This window comes from Abramis brama (genome assembly GCF_963993115.1).
Source record: "Abramis brama genome assembly, chromosome: 5".
Taxonomy (NCBI): domain Eukaryota; kingdom Metazoa; phylum Chordata; class Actinopteri; order Cypriniformes; family Leuciscidae; genus Abramis; species Abramis brama.
In genome coordinates, this window is record NC_139967.1 from 47,421,268 (window position 1) to 47,444,245 (window position 22,978).

At 37.8% G+C, this 22,978-nt stretch overlaps 1 protein-coding gene across 6 annotated transcripts; it reads right to left on the reverse strand.

The window, feature by feature from the left end:
• Positions 1-650: 650 nt before the first annotated feature.
• On the reverse strand, positions 651-21,747 carry LOC311083085 (potassium/sodium hyperpolarization-activated cyclic nucleotide-gated channel 2-like). 6 transcript variants are annotated; one of them, XR_014606203.1, is made up of 9 exons: positions 21,697-21,747; positions 21,404-21,502; positions 20,670-20,828; positions 20,498-20,581; positions 19,990-20,111; positions 18,442-18,573; positions 18,075-18,306; positions 16,183-16,350; positions 14,912-15,030 (listed from the first exon to the last, which is right to left on the reverse strand). XR_014606203.1 is itself a non-coding variant. In XM_084114341.1 (8 exons), exons 5-8 carry the CDS (start codon positions 20,526-20,528, stop codon positions 18,106-18,108), a joined length of 486 nt encoding a protein of 161 aa, XP_083970467.1. In that variant the 5' UTR covers positions 20,529-20,581; positions 20,670-20,828; positions 21,174-21,322; positions 21,404-21,502; positions 21,697-21,747; the 3' UTR covers positions 17,967-18,105. The 6 variants fall into 6 exon arrangements, 3 of the variants coding, with proteins under 3 accessions (XP_083970469.1, XP_083970468.1, XP_083970467.1); XM_084114341.1 differs by lacking the exons at positions 14,912-15,030; positions 16,183-16,350 and adding an exon at positions 21,174-21,322 and having other exon boundaries at positions 17,967-18,306; XR_014606202.1 differs by lacking the exons at positions 14,912-15,030; positions 21,404-21,502; positions 21,697-21,747 and adding an exon at positions 651-1,213 and having other exon boundaries at positions 20,670-21,108.
• Between the last annotated feature and the right edge of the window lie 1,231 nt (positions 21,748-22,978).

Below are 22,978 nucleotides of genomic sequence, written 5' to 3' on the forward strand. Positions count from 1 at the left end.
CTTCATTGTTTAAGATAGTTTTGCAAACAACATGAATTCATAACCTGCAGTCCTCCTACCTAGCATAACATTTAAAAGTATTTGTTTGCATAAAGTTAATGATTACCAATGGTCATGCTCTAAACCAGAAGTACTTTGTCTGGGGCGTCCAGCTGTCAAATGCCGCCTCGAACCAGTCTTGGTTGATCTTCGGGCCACTGCTGACAACTGACAGACAATAATGGGACCAGGGGCCTCATGTATCAATCTTGCGTACGCACAAAAACTTTGCGTACGCCAGCTTTCACGGTCGGATGTACTAACAGTGAAATTAACGCGAGAATGTGCGTTACATATATTTTCACACGAGCCTTATGGGAATATTCTATCAATTATGCAATTAAGTAAGAACATATAAAAGCATATGCAAATTGATACAACCCTTAGTCTATAAATAAAATAAAATAATATCAAATATAATATAATATCATATAATATTAATAAAAATATTAAATATTAATTAATATAAAATAATATATATATATATGTATAATATAATATATAATAATATATATATATATATAATATATATATTATATATAATAATAATAATAATACCGCATTGACGGCATCAGCCAAACTCTCCCACTCATATTTTTCCTTTTGTTATTAATTCTGAATTATTAATTATTAATTCTGGAGGACAAAGTTCCAAATAAAATATTTTTTCTCGTTTCTACCTCCAATAGTAGCACCTCCAATTCACTTTCTGTAAAGTTTCGTTTCTTGCCGCTTGCTTTAGCCATTTTCTTACTGCTTTCTTTTGCCAAAGTGGACTCATTACCATATTTAAATTGATTTAATTAAGGGAGGAGACTGGGTGGGGCGTTGTGCTCGTGCATGTGCGCTCAATTTTACGTTAATTGGGATGTACAAAAAGAATATGCGTGGGATCCTTCGTACGCAGAGATTCATACATCTGTTTTTTTTGTGTGCGTACGCACATTTACAGCTTTGTCCGTACGCAATGAGGCCCCTGGTCTCTAGCAGTTTGTCTTAACGTCTTAACATCCCTTTACCAAAACAGTAAAATGCAGAGACCAGTTGTGTTGGGTTGTGCTGCATCTATTCAAGCTGCTTGGCCATTGTAGTCCTGCATCACTGTAGTTGGAGTTTTCAGCCAGTTCACTAAGTAGTCCAAGCATCCTCCTCACAGGAGATTGAGGTAGAGTTGCTGTTTAACAAGAAAACAATAAAAACAATTCAATTGCAACAATCAATAAAAATAAAATAGCAACAAACAATTGGACCAGGAAACAAAACTACTCTGCTTCCATTCAATGCTTCTGCTCTATTTCCAATTTACATACTTCATTATTTGAAAAATAGCATAAAATATGTTTTCTAATAGCTTTATTTTTTTATACAGAAATAAATGGTCCCTAATAAACACTTAGGGCCCTATCTTGCACCAAGTGCAATTGACTTTGTACACCGACGCATGTATCATTCCTATTTTGCACCCGACGCACAGCGGACTTTTCCCTCCACAGACGCACGTCGGTAAATTAGGAAATGAACTTGCGCTCCCGGGGGGGGGGGGGTTCAGCGAAAAGAGGAGGCGTGTTCTGGCGCAAACGTTCTCTGGTGCTATTTTGCAGTTTCAGAAAACAATTCAGCCACAGACCAGGAGAAACCTAGTCTAAAGTCAGTGGCGTTATTCAGATGCTATTTTAAGGGCACATGCTTTGCCATAATGTAGCGTGTGCACAACACACACACACTTTGCTTCTCTCATCTACACAGACGTAGCAGTTCCTCATTTTTGTAAATCATACATAATTACAAGGAAAAATATTACCACACGAGGGAAATCATTGTGGTGTCCATGAAGCTGTGAAAAAATAGGCATAAATCTAGCCTACACATTTACCTAAATTATTATTTAGGTCTCTAGAGTAGATGAGCTGGGGGAAGACCGCTCCAGCTGATGCAGGTCTACTGTTCATAACATGATATACATACACCATGAATATACTACTTGTTGTTGAACACAACAAATGTGTTCCCACATTAAGTCCTTGAATTTTAGGGTACTGGACCTGGAAAGTTCTTGAAAGGTCCTTGAATTTGAAGTTAACCGAGGTGTGGGAACCCTGTTTTTGTGTGCAAAACCCCCCCAAAAATGACGACTTTATTTAACTTTTCATTTTCTTCTGTGTGGGCTCGAGTGAGTTCACGTAGTGTAACAGCGCAGCGCTTCTGGATTGTTCGTCAGAACGTAAGGTCACTATTGGCCGACACTGGTCATGTGTGTGATGCGTGTGATGCTGGCCAGTAGTGAGCTTTGTAGACACTCTGAATGAAGGGTGGGATCTTGTGCTTTCAAAGCTAGCTTGCTATTGCTAGCCTCCCCAAAATTGCCTATCATACCTTTAAGTTTAAAAGGCCTTTTTTTTGTGGAAGTCAGCTTGGTGTTATACTGTCCAATGTTCAAATCATGACCTGTGCCAAGCGACCAGTCTGGATCTCTTCATTCAGATTGGCACTACAAACTTCCCTGTTCAATCATGGACGGACCTCCTCCATGAGGAGCTTCTCCATAATCACAGTTCAATCAATATAGCAACAAATCTACTTAATCTATTGACATTATATTTTAACTGTAAAGCCAAATTAGACCTGTGCCGTGCCCTGGTGTGTAACCCGACCGTCACTCAACCCGTGCAATCCCTCCGAGCCCACACTTTTGTTGACGTCATGTCGCACACACTGCGCATGCGCAGTATTACTCCTCCTTGTTCCAAAGGGAATCATCGGGCGCCTTCATTGTTGCCGACATTCTCACTTTTCATGAACTGAATTCAGTTATTTTGGGGACCTCGTAATGGACTCTCAGAAAGTAAGTGGCACATATTTACAGTGTTAGGAAACCAGTCGCTAACTGAAATGCCTCCGCGGTCCATTTGTGATCGAATACTAATGTGTTTATTACACTATCATCGCTCATATGCGCAGTACCGTTAATAATCGTACGACTCTGTAAAATAGACACTTTTCATTCAACACCAATGAATTGTAAAACGAATACCGTGTGTTTATTCACTGTACATGTTATCTGGGGTTGTGGCCTTTATGACATTGAAGTTAGATGGCGTTTTAGAAATAGTGTTTGACTTGTAGCTGTAAAGAAAACTGGAAGATTGATGTTAGTAAAAGGGTGAAACTGGCTCCCATGTGTTTTGTTGTAGAAATGTTACCTTAATGTCTTGTGTTACCTTGTATTTCCCTTGTTGCATAATGCCAATATATTCTGTGCTATATATAAATGCTGTAATGTGTTATATAAACGATATAAATTATATAATGAGGGAGTAGATTTAAAATGATATTTAACCAGCATTACTGGAGCAACAGGTTGCATAAGATTAGTAAATATTGTATCTCATAGGTTTGTAATTGCAAAGCACCTGCACTCCCAAGTTTACTTAGCAGAAGTAGCCTAGATAAAGAGAGGGGAAGTGACATCAGGAATGAAGAGTCTGCGCACACTAACATTTACAGATCAGATTCTGCTCACTGTGTTGTTCTTCCACACTTTATATGAATGATAACATCCCTGTGCGATATTGGCAGCTGAGAATTACCTTATCTTTGTCTTGAGCAGTGTTGGGGAATGTTACTTTTAAAAGTACTGCGTTACATTGTTGCGTTACTCCCTAAAAAGTAACTAATTGCGTTATTTTTATGGAAAGTAATGCATTACGTAACTTTTGCAGCTACTTTTTTTTCTTACCTGGGCTGGGTTTGTTTGTTTTGATAACAAAAAAAGGGTTACACTTTATTTTAAGGTGTCATTGTTACAGTGTAATTATATATTTAGTAGTACTGAGTAATATTAAGCAACTACATGTACTTACTATAGGGTTAGGGTAGGATTAGGATTCGGTTGAGGGTTAGTTATTACTATGGTAAGTACATGTAACATATGTAACAAGGACACTGTAAAATAAAGTGTTAACCAAAATAAGTTATATTTTTGACAAATGTAAAGGCCCTTTCACTCCAAAAGTGAAATGAATAAGCGTCATGTTGAAGGTAATGCAAATTCACTCAAAACTTTCAGCTGTGCTGCCATTCTGGATTGCAGAAGAATAGGACACAGGAGAAGAAAGTTCAACAAACAAATTTTAAAAATGTGATGTTCAACTAGTCATTTTTGCTTATTTGTATGGTTGAATTTGGTATTTGAAGGTCAGCAGCACCAAAGACATTGATTAATAATGTGAGATTAAATGCATAAAGTATATTTGTGTTAACATACTTGGCTATTTCTGCAGTTTTGCATAATATTCTGACTTTGCATTTCACTGTTTATATTCATTTTGAGGAAACTGAATCTGTTTTTGTGCATGTGAGATGAGTAAATGCATGCTCACTTTAGTCTAGAACTACAATAATCATCATGTTCACACACAACGCCTCTGAACTTACTCACGATTCCTCTCAACATGAGGACAGGACTGTCAGTCAATACATGGGAAAACAAAGTAACTTGCGTTACTTATTTGAAAAAGTAACTGATATTTTGTTGTAAATTTAAAAGTAATGCATTACTTTAGTGGCTTGAGAAAAGTAATCTGATTACGTAACTCACGTTAATTGTGATGCATTACCTCCAACACTGGTCTTGAGTGTATGCAGGTTGGAAATCATTTTAGCATTTGTTACTAATTATAATGCAGTAACTCTTATGCAGCTTTTGTATTTGTCATGTTTTGATTATTGAATTGAGTTGGAGAAGATCATTTGAATATGATAGATAACATTAGAAATACACATTTGTGCAAGTGTCCTTTATCAGGTCTGGGAGGCAGGGAATATAACGGCACACAATCCGACTGTATTGTCACGAAGTGGGTCATGCTGTTGTGGGTTTTGTGAAGGAGTCCGATTCCACGGGTTTGAATGATGTAACGGTTGGACTTTTCAACAGGCGGGCCGTGACATTCACTTGGCTGCGACTTAAAATTCATCTAATCTGGAGTCTAGCAGTCAGAAGAAACGCAAGGGATCAGATTTCAGCCCTGGAAAGTTAGATCAGGTTTACTGGCCTCCATAAACTCCTCAGTGATACGCGTGTGTGCATGCAAATCTGTTACAAAGGTGGACCACGTTGTTTATGTATCTTTCTAATTCTGCAGGTTAGGGTGTGGATCTGTGGTGGTCAAAGAGCAAATGACAGATAGTAGTCTGACTTCTACTGTATGTCTGAAGTAGGTCAGCTCGTCCCTCTCATGTTTCCCGTTGACTGTCAATAGTGTTGTGTTGACCAAGCTCAGAGTTGAGGAAAGAGACTGTAAGCCGAATGTAACAGACAGAAAGTGTCTGGATATTTAGATCAGCTGAATGGCAAACGTCCTCTACAGATCGAGACAAAAGTCAGTCCCGCTGTTTCTTTTAAACGGCCTCCTCATGTGATATTGATTTAGCTATTTCTTTGTTTTTCTTCACACATCACATGTCTCATTGTCTCATATTTCATCTCAAGCATGTTCCTCATTGACAGTGTTGTCTCCTTGGTAAACAAATAGACTAACTTCAGAATTATTAGATGTATTATTATTCATTGTGCTGTAAATGATGTGGGATTTAAAAATATATATATTGTTTTTAAACTGCAATGAGATTTTCTAAATGTGTGTTATATACCTTATATTGAACAGTTAATTTAACTTTTTTTATTTATTTTTTCTTCTGGTGAAAACAACATATGCAGAACTTCATTTCACCTGCTTAATCCCGCTCATGCAATCGTTTTCATCTGCCACTTTCACATCTCAACATCCAATCAACAGTCAGTGCATAAACATGTCCCATCCTACAGTTCTTTTACAATGATCCGTTACAATATGGAAGAAAAATTAAAATCAACAGAATCTTTCACGATTTTGTGATTTATTTATTTTGTGTGTGTGAGTGATTTCCCCCTAAAAATGATTTGTTGATGTATTAATTAAACCTTGATAAGCATTTATAATATTTTCAGTTATGTGCAGACCTAGCTGCGGTAATGAAAATGACACAATTGATTGCTATAGTGGAAATGCAAGCTGGGAAAAACCCAGTTAATGTAAAGATTCTGTATATTTGACTCTAGCATATAGAGTCAGTATCTCTCTGGATTAGGCCCAGAAGTCTTTATCCTTAACTAGCATTGTCTCCTGGATTTGAAGGATTTAAGGGACCGTCTGACACTGACCAGAATAGTTTGCTCTACGTCATTCTGTCTCTATTGTGGACTTTGTGTTTGTGTCTGCTTGTGGTCTCAGGAGAGAGACGGTCATCATCTCTGTGATGAGAGGAATTAATTAGCATCAGTGCATGCTTATCTTTTTGTGTTTCATGTTTTATATCTGTCATCGTTTACTCACCCGCATTGTGTTCTATATGATTTTGCTGTTGCTTGACAGAAAATAGACAACAAACAGTAGAAACAAAAGCTCATCCTCCATGAGGTTCACACAGCATCAACTTTTAACATTATTGCATTAATAAGGAAATAGCCTAGCTCCTTTAAAGGTTTTAACATTGAGCTCATTTTTTTGTAAATTTGGAGTGCTGTCAGTACAGAGAACAACGACAAAAATTGGTGTTGCCTACACCATGTTATCCTCTTTTTAAAATTTGCACCCTGTTGACTTAAATGGGGCAAGTTTTAAACCTGCTTTTAGCCTCTTAACATCCTTGATGTGTCATTACAAGTGCACAGGTCATGTGAGTGATTCCTTCAGAGTGAACACGGTGAATCTGACTGCAGTAGATGTGAAAGATATGAATAAAAGTGATGTTAATTCAGCCAGCGCACATACCTGTATTTACATCCTGTTTTCGGTCGAAGTCCACAGTAGTCGATTGTCGAGTTCACGCGCGTGATCATAGGTAACTAATATACACGACAATCGACTACTGTGGACTTCGACCGAAAACAGCAAGTAAATACAGGTATGAGCGCTGGCTGAATTAACATCACTTTTTAGCGGTTATGGGATAGCTTACATTAACGTTACAGCACCTATTATCGTTGACGTTAGCTCACTTTAACGTTAATAAAAACCTTTTCTACTTTACCTCTCTGGATCTTTGGGGAATCTATGAAATGCTAGTTGATTGGTTGTACAATGGTAGTTGTTGCAGTTGATGGCAGAACACTGTTTTCTTTGTTTCCAATTATTTCCAGACATAATGTTAATGCTGTATACGGTAGTTGTGCTAAAACGGTAAAGCCGTTGGTTCAGTCCAAAATGGCGACAGCAGCGCCATCTAGCGATTGTTGTCAAAACTGCAATGGAGTTTCGCCTCTTGGTACTTCTATACTCTTTGATCAAGTGACGGTCTGTTCCTGGTGTCAGTCTTGTTTAGGCCAATAACTCAGCATCGGTTCGCTCAGCATCAGCATTTGAGTGTGGCAGGCTCAACACAATCTGGGCAACCTTTGATCATTTGGGGAATTTTAAAATGCCACTTGCCCGATTTGCCAAAACGTAATTTGTACCATGAGCCTATTTTTATTGAGCAATTAGCTAGCCCACATAACGCACGTCAGACAACGTTCGCATATAGTTGAAGTCTGTACTCTCGGCACACAGACTGATTAGGCAAGGCTACGTCTGTAGTGAAAGGCACACCATTTTATTATCTGCTTACCTTGATTGTCATCCAAACTTTCAAACGCGCATCAGTGGCTCCGACTCCGAACCTATGCTCTGAACTCTCTCTGAACTTTTCACACGCAACTGACGTATCAGGTGCAAGGTTTTCAGCGAATCAACAATCAGAGAATACTGCAGTGAGGACGTTGTAGGCAGATGTTACAGCTGTGTGCCTTAAACTCCTCTCCTGTCATTAATACGCTGTGGTCTAGTCATCAACAGAAAATGAACGGATTGAGAGGGGAGAAGAATTGATTTTGGCGTGACATTTCTTGCGTGTGCGTGAGAGCGTGAGATAGATGCTGAAAGCGTGAGTGTCACGCCAGATGCGTGAGAGTTGGCAACCCTGACAAATATGATGCCCTTTGAAATGCTAGCAAGTGATGTCACCTATGTGAACATTACTTACATGACACAGTTTTCGTCTGTTGCTGGACCCTGTCATTTGCAGGTTTTGACGGCTGACCATTGCCATCCATCTTTTCCTGCGCTCTTGGTCTTTGGGGAAGCCATACATTTGGTAACCCTTCTCAGACCGATTGGAGCATCCAAAAGCTGCACAGCAAACCATGGTATGACCACTGATCTATAAAATGTTAGTTGTAACCAATGAACATGACACCATTGAACATCACAGAGAGTGGTTGACAACTTCTCCTCAACTTCATGAACTGATGACCACACACATTTGTTCTTGTTGTCTCACTCATTGTTTAATAAAAAAAATACTATTGCATTCATTCATCTAAGCGTAATGAGTTGTTATTCTTAAATATATTTGGTACTTAGTGTATGGGTTAGTCTTAAAATTATCTTGGTTTGTGGTCAACTCAAGAAAAGGACTGGACACTAAATGCTGAATGGACTGTTGCTAGCTACTCTGCTTTCTTAATCCCTCTCTGTTCTACCCATGCTAACACGAACGTGAAGCTTTCCCTCCAAAACGTATCTAAGTAATACTTACTGTATATAGGCTATATAGCTTTCAGTTGTCACCCTACCACTCCAAATGTAAAACTGACATTTAAAAATATGCAATAATGCAATAATAGTCAAACAAGGACTTGTGTGTTTTTATTTATATTTACCATTCAATTTCGCAATCGCTGCTGTCAGTCCCATAGAAGAACATGACAGTGCGACCTGTGTGTGGAACTCTACAGGCTTACATGAACCACGTGACCACCCCGCTAGTGAGTTCAACGAGTGTCGCAACTCTTCTCTCTCTATGGCTCTGGCTCTAGGGTACTCTACACGTGCATGACCTGCTTTGTAACAAAGAAAACACTTTCTTTGATGATTTGCTCTGCAGTGAAAATGGGTGGTGTGGCCAACATCTCCACACACCTCACAAGGCAGGGTAGGCCTCACTCTGTTTCTCTGTGACTTGTAAAATCAGCTAATGGCAAGCTAGAAAAAGCTGTGTCACTGAAATGTTTTTTCAACAAATCAAAAATAGCACTCGGGCCTTTGCACGAATCAATGGAAAGGTTACTATGCAAGCATATCCTCACCACTTCACGAGCCAGCCCCAAAAGCCTACTAATGACTTCATCAGCTTGTTCTTCCCTATTTTGCGCAAAAATTATAGCACTATGGCTTCCCACTCATGTTTAGTGTACGGCTCAGCCCGATCACCCCTAAAACAAACAGGTTCCTTGATTTCAGATTTTAGAACTCTGCTCAAAACGGATGAGTCTGCACTACTTGAACTGCACACTTTAGACTCTAAACAGGAGGCAATGCCCTCCCCAATAGAGCGTCCCATTCGTTCTACCATCCCCACTATTAATTCCATCGACTCATCCCCTCTTAATCTAGGTTGTTTCAGTCCACTTTCACTGAACTGGGGAGGTGGAGGACTTGAATTGTCATTTACATCTTGTACAGCCTCTAAGGCATACATTGGAGTAGATGTGACAGGAGAATAATCAAGTCTGCCTCTCCCAACTGATGGCATAGGAGAAAACATGAATAGACCTCTACCTCTTCCAAAACTGTTTCATATCCTATATTGACAGTAGCAATTGTAAGCCCGTCTATATTGGTCCAATGGGGGTCTCCAATAATACGGGGAAGGTTTCTCTGCGCTTTACTGTCTTTCCTTTTACGCAACACAACAAGATTAAATGGAACACAATTCTCATATGTATTTTCTCGTTATTTCATCTGACTCCATAAATGAAAAGGTTTTAATGATATCTGTGCATCATTAAACGTGAACGAATATTTGATTATTCTTTTATCTCTGATTATAGTTTACCCGTTTAGATTAGGAAACTATATCGCTTAGCAGTCCTTCTCCTAAGGATGCACGACACAATCTCGCCAGTCTGATTTCTCAAAACAGAGGTAATTGGCTAAATATCTGAGATTTGCCGTATTCACACGTACAAAATAACAAGACACTTACATAGCTCCCTTGAATGCCACCTCAGGAACTTAATTAAATCGTTTCCCTTTAGTAGAGGTCATGACCACCATAAAAAGACGTTAGTCGATCAACTTACTTTTCTTAAAATGGCTTTAGTTTAGTCAAGCCCGTGGTATATCCACGTACACGTATCTAAAAGGAACATTAAATTAGAACAGAGGTTATGGACGCACCCGAATCCAGGTTGATCAAACAGCATTTACTGATTCTGGACGGAAATAACTCGCCCCCCTCATTCAAGTACACTTGAATCTGATAATCAAGTATTAGTCGTCACTAATGTCTAGCGCAGGCTTGTGGAAATATACGGATCCTATAATCTATAAGAGTAAAAACAATCTCAGAATCAGAATAAAATCAAACGTTTACAATTTATTGACCAGGTAATGAAGCAATAATTCAAAATCCAATTTGCAAGAATAAAATCATCAGTTAATAACATAACAACAATTCAGGAATCGAAGAATTTGTAGAAATTATTACCCAGCAACGAAAATTACACACAGCGATTGTGTGAGCAGTCAACCTACAGACTCCTCGAACTTTCTGCACCTTTTCCTTATATACCCAGATAATTCAATATTCTTAACAAATGGTGGCGTCTGTCATTATAATTAGATTTGGTTCCCTATTCAGGGATTCACACTGGGAGATCAGAATTTGTACTTGAATAGGTTCTTATTTTGCATACAGGAGGTATAGTCTGAATGGAGGATCTGGGGGAGGGAAAACACCTTTAAGGGGCACCAGGGACATCACTAGGTTTGGAAGACAGGGGGGGCTTAGCCCCTAGGGTATTTGTAACTTGCGTTTATAGAAAATCTTACAGTGAATTTGAGTAAAAAACAACTATGTATATGTTTAGCTGTATTTGTCTCTTCAACACCGTTACCATCTTCAACCCTGTTACCCTAGTCTCAACCCCGTCACACCTATATATATATATTTTTTTTTTAAGTTTATGAATAAGTAATTTAATGTTTGTTGAACTTAGTCAGAAATGTTCAGAGCAATCATAAGAATACTGATTTTAGTTCAAATTCTGAAGTTAAGCCATATCTTTGATCAAAAATGCTGTCACAAAAAGTGCCCATTTCAGGCTTTATAGCATAAGTTTAAAATAATATGTAAATTTTATGGTGCATGGTACAATTTCTGGTAAGCTACGCTTTTTTATTATTTCAATTCAATTCAATTATTGTAATTTGATTTAATATTGACTCATTTGGATAAATATTAGGTACATAGGCATTATTTTTTCTCAAGATAAAAACTCACCCAATGCTGTAAACATACAGACAGTCCTATCAGCTGGTAGTATTATTTAAGGTTAAAAATAACTCAAATTAAATATAATGCGTTTTTTTTTTATTATAATAACAACAACTTTATTTAATGATATAAGTAAAAATATAATAAATATGTAATATAGAACACATATTTAGCAAAATACTCTCTTATAGCTCTTTTTTTCTTGCCAACTATAGCCTATATTATGTTCATTAAATGGCTTTCCTGAGGTAACACTTGAACTATCTCCTAAGACATAATTGTTCTCCAGCTGTTATTGAGCTCTTCACGCTGATAAAAAACACTGATTGATCGATATTATGTATGAGAAATATACATTTCGGTAAGTTGTAGCCTACTACTGTATCTTTCAACAGTGTTCGTGTTTTACTATTAGCTAGTAGAGATGATGGGTTCACGTGCGCTAGGGATCCGTCACATCACATTTCCAAGCGCCAAAACGGTATTTATTGTTTGAATTTCGTAATAAAATTGACAGAATCTGAGAGTTGAGATTCTTTTATATCATAAAGTAACCTGCTCTGTCTAGTCTGTCGGTCTCCGTGTCCTCTTTGCTTCGCGATTTTTCTGTGCGTGAGAAAATGGATGTGTGGCGCGAGAGCGTGTGAAAAGTGTCAATTGCGTGTGTCTCACGGTGAATGCGTGAGAGTTGACAGGTCCACAACTTCCGACTTTTCGGCTATTTTTTGTAGCTGGATATATATCATTTGTTGCGTCTAAATATGAATGAGGATACGGTTATTGATAAATCGAATTGTTATTGTTGTTCTTATTATCATTTAGGGGGGCTTAGGAACATTTTGGGGTAGCTTCAGCCCCCCTAAAATAGGCCTAACGACGTCCCTGAGGGGCACATCACTTTCTCATATTTTATAACTTCTTTTAGCTTTTCATTATGGTTAGGAGAATGAGACCATTTTATCAGGCGCACTGAGACACTTTAAATGATATCAAACATGCATAGATACTTCTTGTACATACTTTACATTGCATAGGTTTTCAGTGTATTTCAGGTGAGGAGGAGGGGGGATGAAGGGGAGATAGTGTGTGTGAAGTGTGAGCTGCACTGTGTGCTGCGCCTCGAAATCCCTGTTACATATGCAGGAGATAGTTCAAGTGTTAATGTCCAGGAGGACCTTTTGTTCTATCGAGGGGTCGGTCAGACATACTGGCATCAGCCTTACACAATGATGAACAGAAAAAATATATATTACTCAAAAAAAAAAAAAATTCTACCACTTTTTTTAATGTAATTTTGTTGCTTCAAAACTTCAGAAAAGCACTTTCAGAAAAAGAGAGAAAAAAATCAGAATTCAAAATCCAGTCAAAATGATTTTTTTAAAGTTCACAAAAAAAAAAATCATTAAAAAAAAGTCCAATCTTCAACGACTATTATTGTAAAATAAGCCAATGTTGCTTTCAAATGGTTACCACAATTTCACACAAAAAAGATGGATTTCACTCCTCTCAGCAGTGAAACGTGTTCCTTTACTCCTCCTTGTGGATAAAAAGGGTATTGCACCAAACAAGATGACTTGACTTGACTTGACAAAGTCGAAAACGAAAACGAAAACTCTCGTCACCCACGGCACGAACTCCTCCGGAAATCTCCGATCAGTCGATTCACCACGTTGCTTCCAGAGTCACGGTCAAGGCCGTAGATATACATAATAAAGACTAAATGTCTTACGGCGGAGTCTCTAACGTCATCACCGGCGGCCATCTTGTCACAGGCAAGCTTTCTGGCGGGCTCTGCGGTACCTGATGTAAGGTGAGTGATCAGCACGAACACAAATACTCTTATCTCGCTGAAATCTTGACGGATTTACAAACGGTTTTGGTTTCTATGGGATGAATATAGTTTCAAAATGATTAACACGTGCAAGCAGTAAGCACTATAATCCATGAACTTGATAAAGGTTGCATACAAACAAATGCCTTTCAACTTGCGTGTGCAAAATTCAAAATTGAATGAATGTGTAGCAATTTGTACAAATAGAGACATTTTTGTGAATACAAATGTTTTCTTTTGTATTAGTGTATCATAATTTGCGCATGCAACAAAGAAGATGTGCGTTTGTGGATCAGGTGACACGCGTGCATTCATTGACGTCTTTTCTGAGTCAGTCTCATTTGATTCATTTGGATTTTGAGACTTTCTTTTCGCAGTTTTTAAGCATTTCACAACCCACACACAAACAACTACAAATTAATAGGCCTGGTGCTAATTATTAATGTGTGCACATCTACCCATTTATTTGACAAATTCACAAATGTGCGTCACTACATTTAAACTAATACAATACAACTTGTGTGTGCAAAATCCAGAAATCCATGAATGTGCAGCATTTTGTACAAATAGAGACATAGTTGTTAATACAAAACCTCGATTTTGTATTAATGTAGGTCAGAATATGTTCATGCAACAAGTAAGATGTGCATTTGTGGATCAGCTGACACCCGTGCATTCATTGACTCGTTTCTGAGTCAATCCTATTTGATTAACCCATCACAGAAAACTTTCTGCATTTTTACATTTCCTCATTCTGTATGATTTATAAGCTTATGTACCCATGTGGACCTCAATTTAGGTCCCCACTGTGACACGAGTCCCCATGAGTCTGTGTGCATTCAGGTTGAAGTCCCCACCAGGATAGAAAAACAGGTACTCTCTCTCTCTCACACACACACACACACACACACACACACACACACAGTTGTCTGAGAAAACCTGCTACCACTAGATGGCAGTATGTGCTAAAACAGACAACGGCACCGTAATCGTTCTTTTCTCATATAATACGCTTAATGTGGCTTAAGAAAGTGTTATTGAAGCATCCAAATTTAGTACACAATATAGGCCTAACTTATTAATAAAGCATACTTTGTAGAGGCAAACAGATTATGAACAACACCAATAGAACCACAAAGAAAACTGGAAGTACTTGGAAAGAAGTAGAATAAATGAACAGAATGTTTTTTTTCTCCTTTTTGCTTATTACAACATCTATTCTGTTTACTTGATTAATAATAATAATAGTCATGATGATGTATATAGCACCTTCTGAACTGATACGTGTAAATAAAGAATATTAATCTTGTTACTGATGATGGTAATGATGAACCAATAACAGCCACGGAATGTGATGGATAAGGCACATTTAAACTATTTTACAGATTGTTTGGGTCGATTTCCATCCTTTGCAAATATTTAAACAATTATAAATTGTAAGGTATAAAAATATCCTGAGAACAGAACTAGGTTCACAGCACCAGAGAGTAATCTTGACCGCACTCGCAAGAAAATGGATAAGATGGCTACATAATCAAATTCAAAACACCATTTAAATATTATTAAAAATACATAGGCTACTGAGTTACTAAAATAATCTTTGTCAAAGATGTTACAAACCCCTGTTTTTAAAATGCTCGTTGGAAAAGGGGTAAGCAACATAAAAGGACACGCGAGGCAAAGTGCAGTTTAAACATTTATTAGAAGGCTAGCCGGGTTTCACCGCTGCGTGCCTCATTCTGTTTCACTCTTCTTCTATACTCAACAGGAGCCATTAGAGCAACGGGGCACGGGTGCGCAGCCTAACGAGAGAAAGAGAAAGAAACTAACCAGAGCACAGAAACAGATACACACAAAATACAAATACAAACACTCATAAGGCTTAGGCCGTAGCAAAGAATATACTTGTTTGTTCACAGTTTAAATGTTCTTGTTTCCATAGCACTAAATTATATTCAAAGTCACATTGCATGCTTTTAACATTAAATAAAGCACATAAATCATTGCCACACTTTGTGTTTGTTGTTCCAGCGCGACGTTGCAGAAAAATAGAAACCATTTCGAAAATAGAATCGTCGCGTGTCGCCAAGCGGCTGGTTAGGACAAAAAACTCTGATTAACATGGAAAAGACGCCTTTTATCGCGCGTCGCGGCATCGCGTGTAGTTAGCATACAGTGTAATATGACTCGGGACTAGTTGTCTCGGTACCAGGACCAATAGGTTCTGTACTGGAAACAGAAATGATTATTTCATCTCTCGAGTCTTCAGGTTCGGGTCCGAGTCTTTCGTTCTTCCTGTCAGTCCCATAGAGGCTTTGCTGTCGGTACCGGAAAGAGAAATGATTAGTTCACCTCTCTAGTCTTCGGGTCTGATTATTCTGAGTCTTTCGTTCTTCTGTCACGTGATGAACGAATAACTCAAAGTCGATAGACCTGAAACATGAACTAATCAGTTCTGTATCCGGTACTACCGACTGCAAAGCTCAGTTTATGAGGATGTCACGAGATGAACGAACAGCTTCGGGAAGTGAGGTAAACTAACAGACTGCATACCCTGAAGACCAAGATCAATTAATTAATCGTTTGTTTCTCATAATTTGACCTTTTCCTTGCATTGCAATTTTTTTCTTATTCTAAATGCGATCAACATTTGATGTGTTTGGGGAATCTGGCTGACATGTAACATTTTAAATATATTCTGCTGAAATGAGCGAAATGACTCGAAAAAGATTAGTTCATTTTGATGAACGAGATTCAAAGATCTGAGTTCGTAAAATGATCCGAACTTCCCACAACTACACGAAATAAGGATGCGTTAGCTCTACAAAATGATCTCGTGGCCACAACTTATCACGTTCCCACAAGTTAATTTGTCATGGCCACGACAAAACTAAGTGAACCGAACATGTCCCCTCCCGATGACCGTACAAAGCAACTCATAATGCAAGACTTACTTTCTAGATCATTTTCAGGCTGTTGAACTGCTCCCCTCAGTTCGTTCACAACATGTGGGAACTCTTCCTCAATCTCCTGAAACTCTCGTAATGACAGGGTGAAAAGGCTGCAGGTGGTCAGCGCAGAAACTGTGGCCGACTGTCTTCCACCAAACAGGAAGCTGATCTCTGCAGAAACACAAAACTTAAAATGGTGAGTATGAGGCTGGTTGTTTAAAACACATTGGAGTTTCACAGCAAAGATTATCTGACTGACCATCTGATCAATACTGCACACAAAACTGGGAAAACATTTTCTTGATCTGGCAAGCTCTGTAATCTAATTTTGAGCATTTTTGAGTGTGAAACTCATGTAATTGTTCTCACACCACACGTCTGTTTTCTCATGCAGTGAAAAACATTGCGGAGTAAAGAGGACACTGACAACGTAGTGACAGACAAGAGGTTCCTTTTGATATGAAACAAATTGCATTTAAAGCAAAAGTTTAAACACCCGCTCTAAGTGTGCATGTTTTGATGTCCAAATGTTCTTGTTCTTAAATATTTAAATGGCATATAAAATAGCATATTTTTTAACACACACATACATACATATATATATATATATATACAAATTTAACATATATATTGTATATTACACATATCTATTATGTGTGTATGTGTATATATATATATATATATATATATATATATATAAATCAGGCAGCTGAAACTATTTAAATAGTCTCAGGTGTAGGGTGACCAGGGGGTTGTTTGGGGAGGTGTTGTTTGGGGAGGTTTTGGGGTAGTCCTACTATGATATTTGACTACATAGCCTATAATAAAATGAATTTTCACACCTGAACCAAACATATTTTTATTCAAAGATCAACAGTCTGTCATTAATATTTAGTCTGCCACAAAAAAACAACATTAAAATCATGAACTCAAATGTCATTATGACCAAAAAAAAAAAAATTTGTAACAGTGCGTAAATCAGACATTCCAGGCTATAGTCTAATAAGCCTTATGCCAAAATTATTATTATGACAAAATTGTCGGTCATTAAATAAGAAAACTAAATAATTGTGTATATGATTTGCCTTGTGTAACCCAACATCAGACATTAGGCCGAAGTTTTTTTTTGAACACAGTGCCGCGACCATAGGTCACTCCTTTACTGGCTGCCTGCACATTCACTGTGCTCGCGGCTGCGACAACTCGCGCTCGCTTATCAATGCATTATAATTCGCGCCTACGGTATCTTTGTAGAACTTCAAAAAAAGACAAAAAAAAAAGATGCTGCAGCCAATGAGCAGCCGGCGGGGGCTGGCTGCAGGACGACTCAACCTCCACGGACAGTTTTTAATGTTTTATCAGGCAATAACTACTCAAGAATTTGCTTTAGTATAATTTTCGGGACAATTAGGGCCAGATTCGGGATTCGGGACAACAGCTTAAATTTCGGGACTGTCCCGAATTTTTCGGGACGTCTGGTCACCCTACTCAGGTGCCTGATTTTTTATTTCATTGCAAAATGTTATAACATTTTTGCCCAGCTCTTTATATAAGGTTGGATATTTAAGCATGTCCAACTTTATTCGCATTCATACAGTATCAGCATAATGTATATAGCAGATCTCAACTGCTTGTTTGCTTGTATTGTTGCAAAATGTAAACTATATTATCGCCCAGCTCTAATCTGATAAATGTGACTATCAGAGGCATGCAGAAATTCAGACATTATAAACATTAACATGATTTTCTGTAAAGCTGCTTTGAAACAATGTGTATTTGAAAAGCACTAAATTTGACTTGACTAGCACTGCAATGTGGACCAGACTTTATGCCGAACCTCTACACGAGACTACTTCTCAACTGAATCACACAACAGTAAGTTTCTCATACATCACCTCCAAAGTGATCTCCATCACACAGCTCCATCTAGAAAGCCTCGTTCTTCACCAGCACCCGTCCACAGTCAATGAAGAACATACTGTCAGGTTGAGCATTCTGATGAATGATGATGTCACCAGCATTGAAGAACTCCTTGTCCAACTTCATCAAGATGGCTTCGGTGAATTCTTTAAGCAACAAAAACATGCCTTTGTTCAACAGGTTGGAGCATAATTCTGCCATGATATCCTTTGAAACAGAAAACATAGCACTATTAAAAATTATTTCTATAAAAAGATACTGTTTGAGCCAAATGATTGTTTGAACAACAGAAAAACTTATTGTGTGTTATCTGAAGTTTATATTTATAAATAAATTAGAAACCATTCTGAGCTGTTTTGACACGATGTTGAGGATGTTCTTCTTATCCCGGAGCCACTTGTACTGGGCAGTGGTGCGCTGGCGCAACACTCTGGGCAGCTTTTGGAACATTGTGGAGGATTGTAGCTGGTTTATCTGAAATATTGATATATCATGGCATAATATCATGTAGGGCTGGACGATTTTGGCTAAAATCATAATCGCAATTAATCAAACAAGTTACCTCGATTACGATTATTGAACGATTATTTAAAAAAAAAAATTCCTATGTCACTGGCAAGGCTTATACTGTAAATACGTTCACGGTTATTTTTTCTAATGAAAGAGTTAGGGATGTCCCGATACCACTTTTTCACTTCCGATACGATACCGATGCCGCAGCTTTGGCTATTTGCCGATACCGATATCAATCCGATATCTTTATTTTATTCTTGAACTAATACTATTAATAATAAAATATATGGAAGCACTTTCCTCAATTAGCCACATAAAAACATCTCACTCAAATGGAGAACAAATACTTCTCCAGTATATAGTCCACAACAACAACAGTTGATAGTGAAAGACTGCCACCCTTTATTCAAAAGACCTTGAGATATGTTTGGTAACCTGAATGAATTTAAAATTAATTTGCCATATTTCAGATCAATATATTTGTTTGCTTAAAATTTAAATTAACTTTAACTTCTCATCTGAATTATAATTTATTTCCGTATAAAATAATACTAAACACATTTGATTTTATTTTTTAATCAATGTAGAATGTGTAACTTAAAAATAAAAAGATTAGTGCTCTGTTTTAGGACAAGAAATGAAAACCAATGCAACATGATGAATGTCCAAAAGATGAGATCATTTTTGCTTTTTGATAATTTGATTAAAAAAAATGTACACAGTGTGTGTGTGTGATTTTGGTTGGGTGACAGTTGTAGGTTACAGTTTGACAAGAGTTTACAGTTTGACAAAAGCACAATGTTTTACACAAATATAAGTAGGCTAAACACTTTGCAGTTTTAATGATGTCCTGTATGAACAAATTGACGTTGATGTTATAATGACGAATGATGTTTTTATGTTTCCACTGTTAGATCGCGCCCGTGCCTCTCTCTCTCTCTGACACACACATTCCAGCATTGCAATCTTGACATCGCAGCCTGTTCATTATGCTGCGTTCACACCAAACGCGAATAAAGCGTCAAATTCGCGTCTAGTTCTACGCTTAAACATTTTGAATCCATTCGCGCGTCCAAAGCGAATAGGACGCGCGTAAGCGAGCGTTTGAAGCGAAATAGACGCGCGTTCAGGGACGGGGCGGAAGTGACTACACACGCGGTAATATGTTTTAAGGGGAAAGTACACACACAGTAGGCGGAAATATTAATAGGATTAAAAAACCGAAATAACCGACTTGGTAAAATTACGTCGGTTATAGGCTCTGAATTTCGGTTTCGATTACTTTTCGATTAATCATCCAGCCCTACATCAGAGCCGCCTTGTATTTATTTGTTGAATAAACAAACTTAAATACAAACAATAAACAAACAGCTTTACCTTGTATGCATTGCCAGTTGCAGACTTGCTCCCAAATGCTGTGATCACCCAATAAATAAATGCAATACACATTACATATCCCATCACCATACTTACAATAGCTATCCACCGTTCATCCACACCTAAAAAAACAAAACAAAAGGGAATCACTTAGTTCAATGTAAACTTTTTTTTTTTTTACAGTTCTTCAGTGGTGTTTGCTCATGCAAAACCTTACGCCACAATGCTAGGGTGCCATGGCATGGCTAAGCCGTTGCCTTTTTTGTTTTCATCTGGCAGATGGAAATCATTTGTCTGATCACTTAAAAGTAATCATAGATTAACTAACTTTGTATCACAGGTTTAAAAAAAAATCCCAAATCCTGATCGTAAAAGTGATGCTGTCCTTAGCAAACGCCACCGATTAAAGTGATTTCAGGAGACATTTTTCTGTACCAAAGACTGATTATCAGATTGATTATCATTTCTCAAAAAATAATGAATGTGGAAAGAATGTTGTGCGGCGAACGTGTTGGTGAGTCAGTTGATCTCCAGACCATCTGAGAGAAAGCTATGAAGGAAGCATAGTAGTATTTTCCCCGATTGAGGTATTCTGCAAAATGTAACAGAAAAAAAGGAAGACATGTTGAACACATCATGTCAAACAAATGCCTGCATAAGCAATAAAAAGTGAGACATACCTCAATTTTCTCTTTCACAACTCAGCAGTCTTGGGGAAACTCTTCCATTACAGATACGAAGTACTGAACGCAAGTGTTCCAGTGCCAAATGAGGACCATCATCAGGAAAACTAAGACAACCCTGAATAACTTCTTGACTTCAAGCTGTACATTTGACACCTAAAATGATAGATAATAAAACATAAAGTATCCATAGAGCAGTATGGGTGTACAAAACACAACCAAAAATGTCTTGTTGTTTGCTGGTTTATCATGTTATGACAGAGGAGGAAAAATGTGAGAAAATACTACAAAAATGAAATAAAAAATCCTTTCATCTTATTTTTAATCAATTTTTAATTCATCCTTTTTTTTTAAATGTTATTATTAAATACTATTTAGGCTGTTTGGGATTCTTGAGTTGCTTGGAAGGTTTTTGGAAGTTCCGTTTAAAGTTTCAGTGTGAACATATTGCCATTGAAAATTTCTTGCATAAACATGACAGTGAGTCGTGCTGAAACTTACACTTTCCAATTCAAACCAGGATCTCAGAAGATTTGGCACATGGAGTAAACGGATCATACTGAGAATCCTCACAAACATGAGTATCTGCACCAACTCCGAAGCCATCAGTGAAGTAGTGTGAAGTAGTGTCAGCGTGATCAAAAATGCTCCTGTGGTGAATTGGTTGTACTGTAAGAAGTATCTCTACAATTTGATCAGTGTGAGTGATATTAACTGATGAATACATTTACCACAATAATAATGATAGTGTCAAGCGGAAATGCAGCCATCACATCAGGAACAAACCAAGACCTGAAATCCTTTCTTCTTAATTTCGGATCAAGGATGACCTAGACAGAAACAGGAATGCATTGTACCCATTTTTTAACCGTAATTTAGAAAGGTAAAGCCATAATAAATAATTAATATTACAGTATAGACATACAAGACAATGAACGCATGTTCATACCTGACCGTCTTCACTGAAAATGCCCATTCGAAAATGAAGGCCAACATCAACACAAAACAGGAGGTCTGAGAATACATTGAAAGTCACCCATGCAGTATTTGTGGGCACTACCATGCATATCATCAGTCAACCCAGTCTCACGGCAGTTCGTGACATAGTAACGCAATTTAATCTATTGATTCGTGTTCGTGGACACGATTTTCCCCATTTTTTCGTGTCAGTCAGCACGACTTTCAATCTAATGTATTTCAATGGGACGTATTTTTCGTGCCTGCACCACGTTTTTCTTTCGAGAGCACAGTATTGTTTTTTCTCAATTGTTATTTGTTATGTAGTAACCGATGTGGCTCGGGTTAAATGAATCACTGTGGTACGTCTGGTCAGGACGCAATGAAGATGCACTTAGGTTTCGTTGATGATTTATTGGGTGTACTTGTATATGTGTGGTTCTATAAGACAAATAGAAAACAATATATCAATACTTAACATTCATAAATAATTGTTAATCAATAACAAAGACATTTCAATAATTAGAAAGCATTCGAACATATCCAGAAGTCGTATTATTCACTTTGTTATCTTATCTGACTTTGGTCAGACTGGGGATCGAACCCCTGGCCGTTGCGTTAATGACGTCACATCGACAGCGCGTGCAAAACAGAATGACGAAGCACTTTCTTAGCATACTCGGCAATGTCAACAAATAATATAAATCTACCCAATAAAAGGCTATTACAATAATGCTTGATATAAACAACAATAACGTAATGTGTAAACAATTATTAACATGCAATGAGATAATATGCAGATCGATCGGCCGTACAGCCGACTTTAATAAGGCCTATTTAACCTAACAAACAGAACTATGTTGATAAGATCCATAAACATAGAAACTTACTTTTAGATGCACGCACACGATTAATAACACCACTTTTCTGAAATGAGGCAAACTCTCGTGAGCTCCGCAGTCCACACTCTACGGATTCATAACAACAACGCACTTCCTTTTCAGCATATTCCAATTACTCCGTTATTCCACAAGGGGGCGTTAACAGTCCATAGTCATTGAATCTGTCAACTCTCAATAAGAAAACCCTACTAATATAAATCTATTACCTTAAGTGCTAAATACAAAGCCCTTTGAAACAGCCGCCCCCAAATTTGCACAGTCAAATTTGCTTATTTAGAAGAGCTTGAAACTACATCTGTGTCTGGGAGTGCTGGTAGTTTGATGAGGCGCGCTACGGGTCTGATATATGTTCTGTCTTTAATTTTCACCTCTGCTGTTCTGATTCGTCCGTCAGTCCCGGGGAAAACATTAGTGATTTTTCCTACAGGCCAGAGTGCTCTGGGTAAC

What these genes read in the sequence shown, in the direction of transcription:
- LOC311083085 (XM_084114341.1), bottom strand. Translation starts at nt 20,528, where the DNA reads ATGGTCTGGAGATCAACTGACTCACCAACAC. An exon ending in ATCAACTGACTCACCAACAC is followed by an intron (nt 20,112 to 20,497) that starts GTTCGCCGCACA and finishes TTGTTTTTTTAG; the next exon opens with GTGTGGATGAACGGTGGATA. An exon ending in CAACTGGCAATGCATACAAG is followed by an intron (nt 18,574 to 19,989) that starts GTAAAGCTGTTT and finishes TCAATATTTCAG; the next exon opens with ATAAACCAGCTACAATCCTC.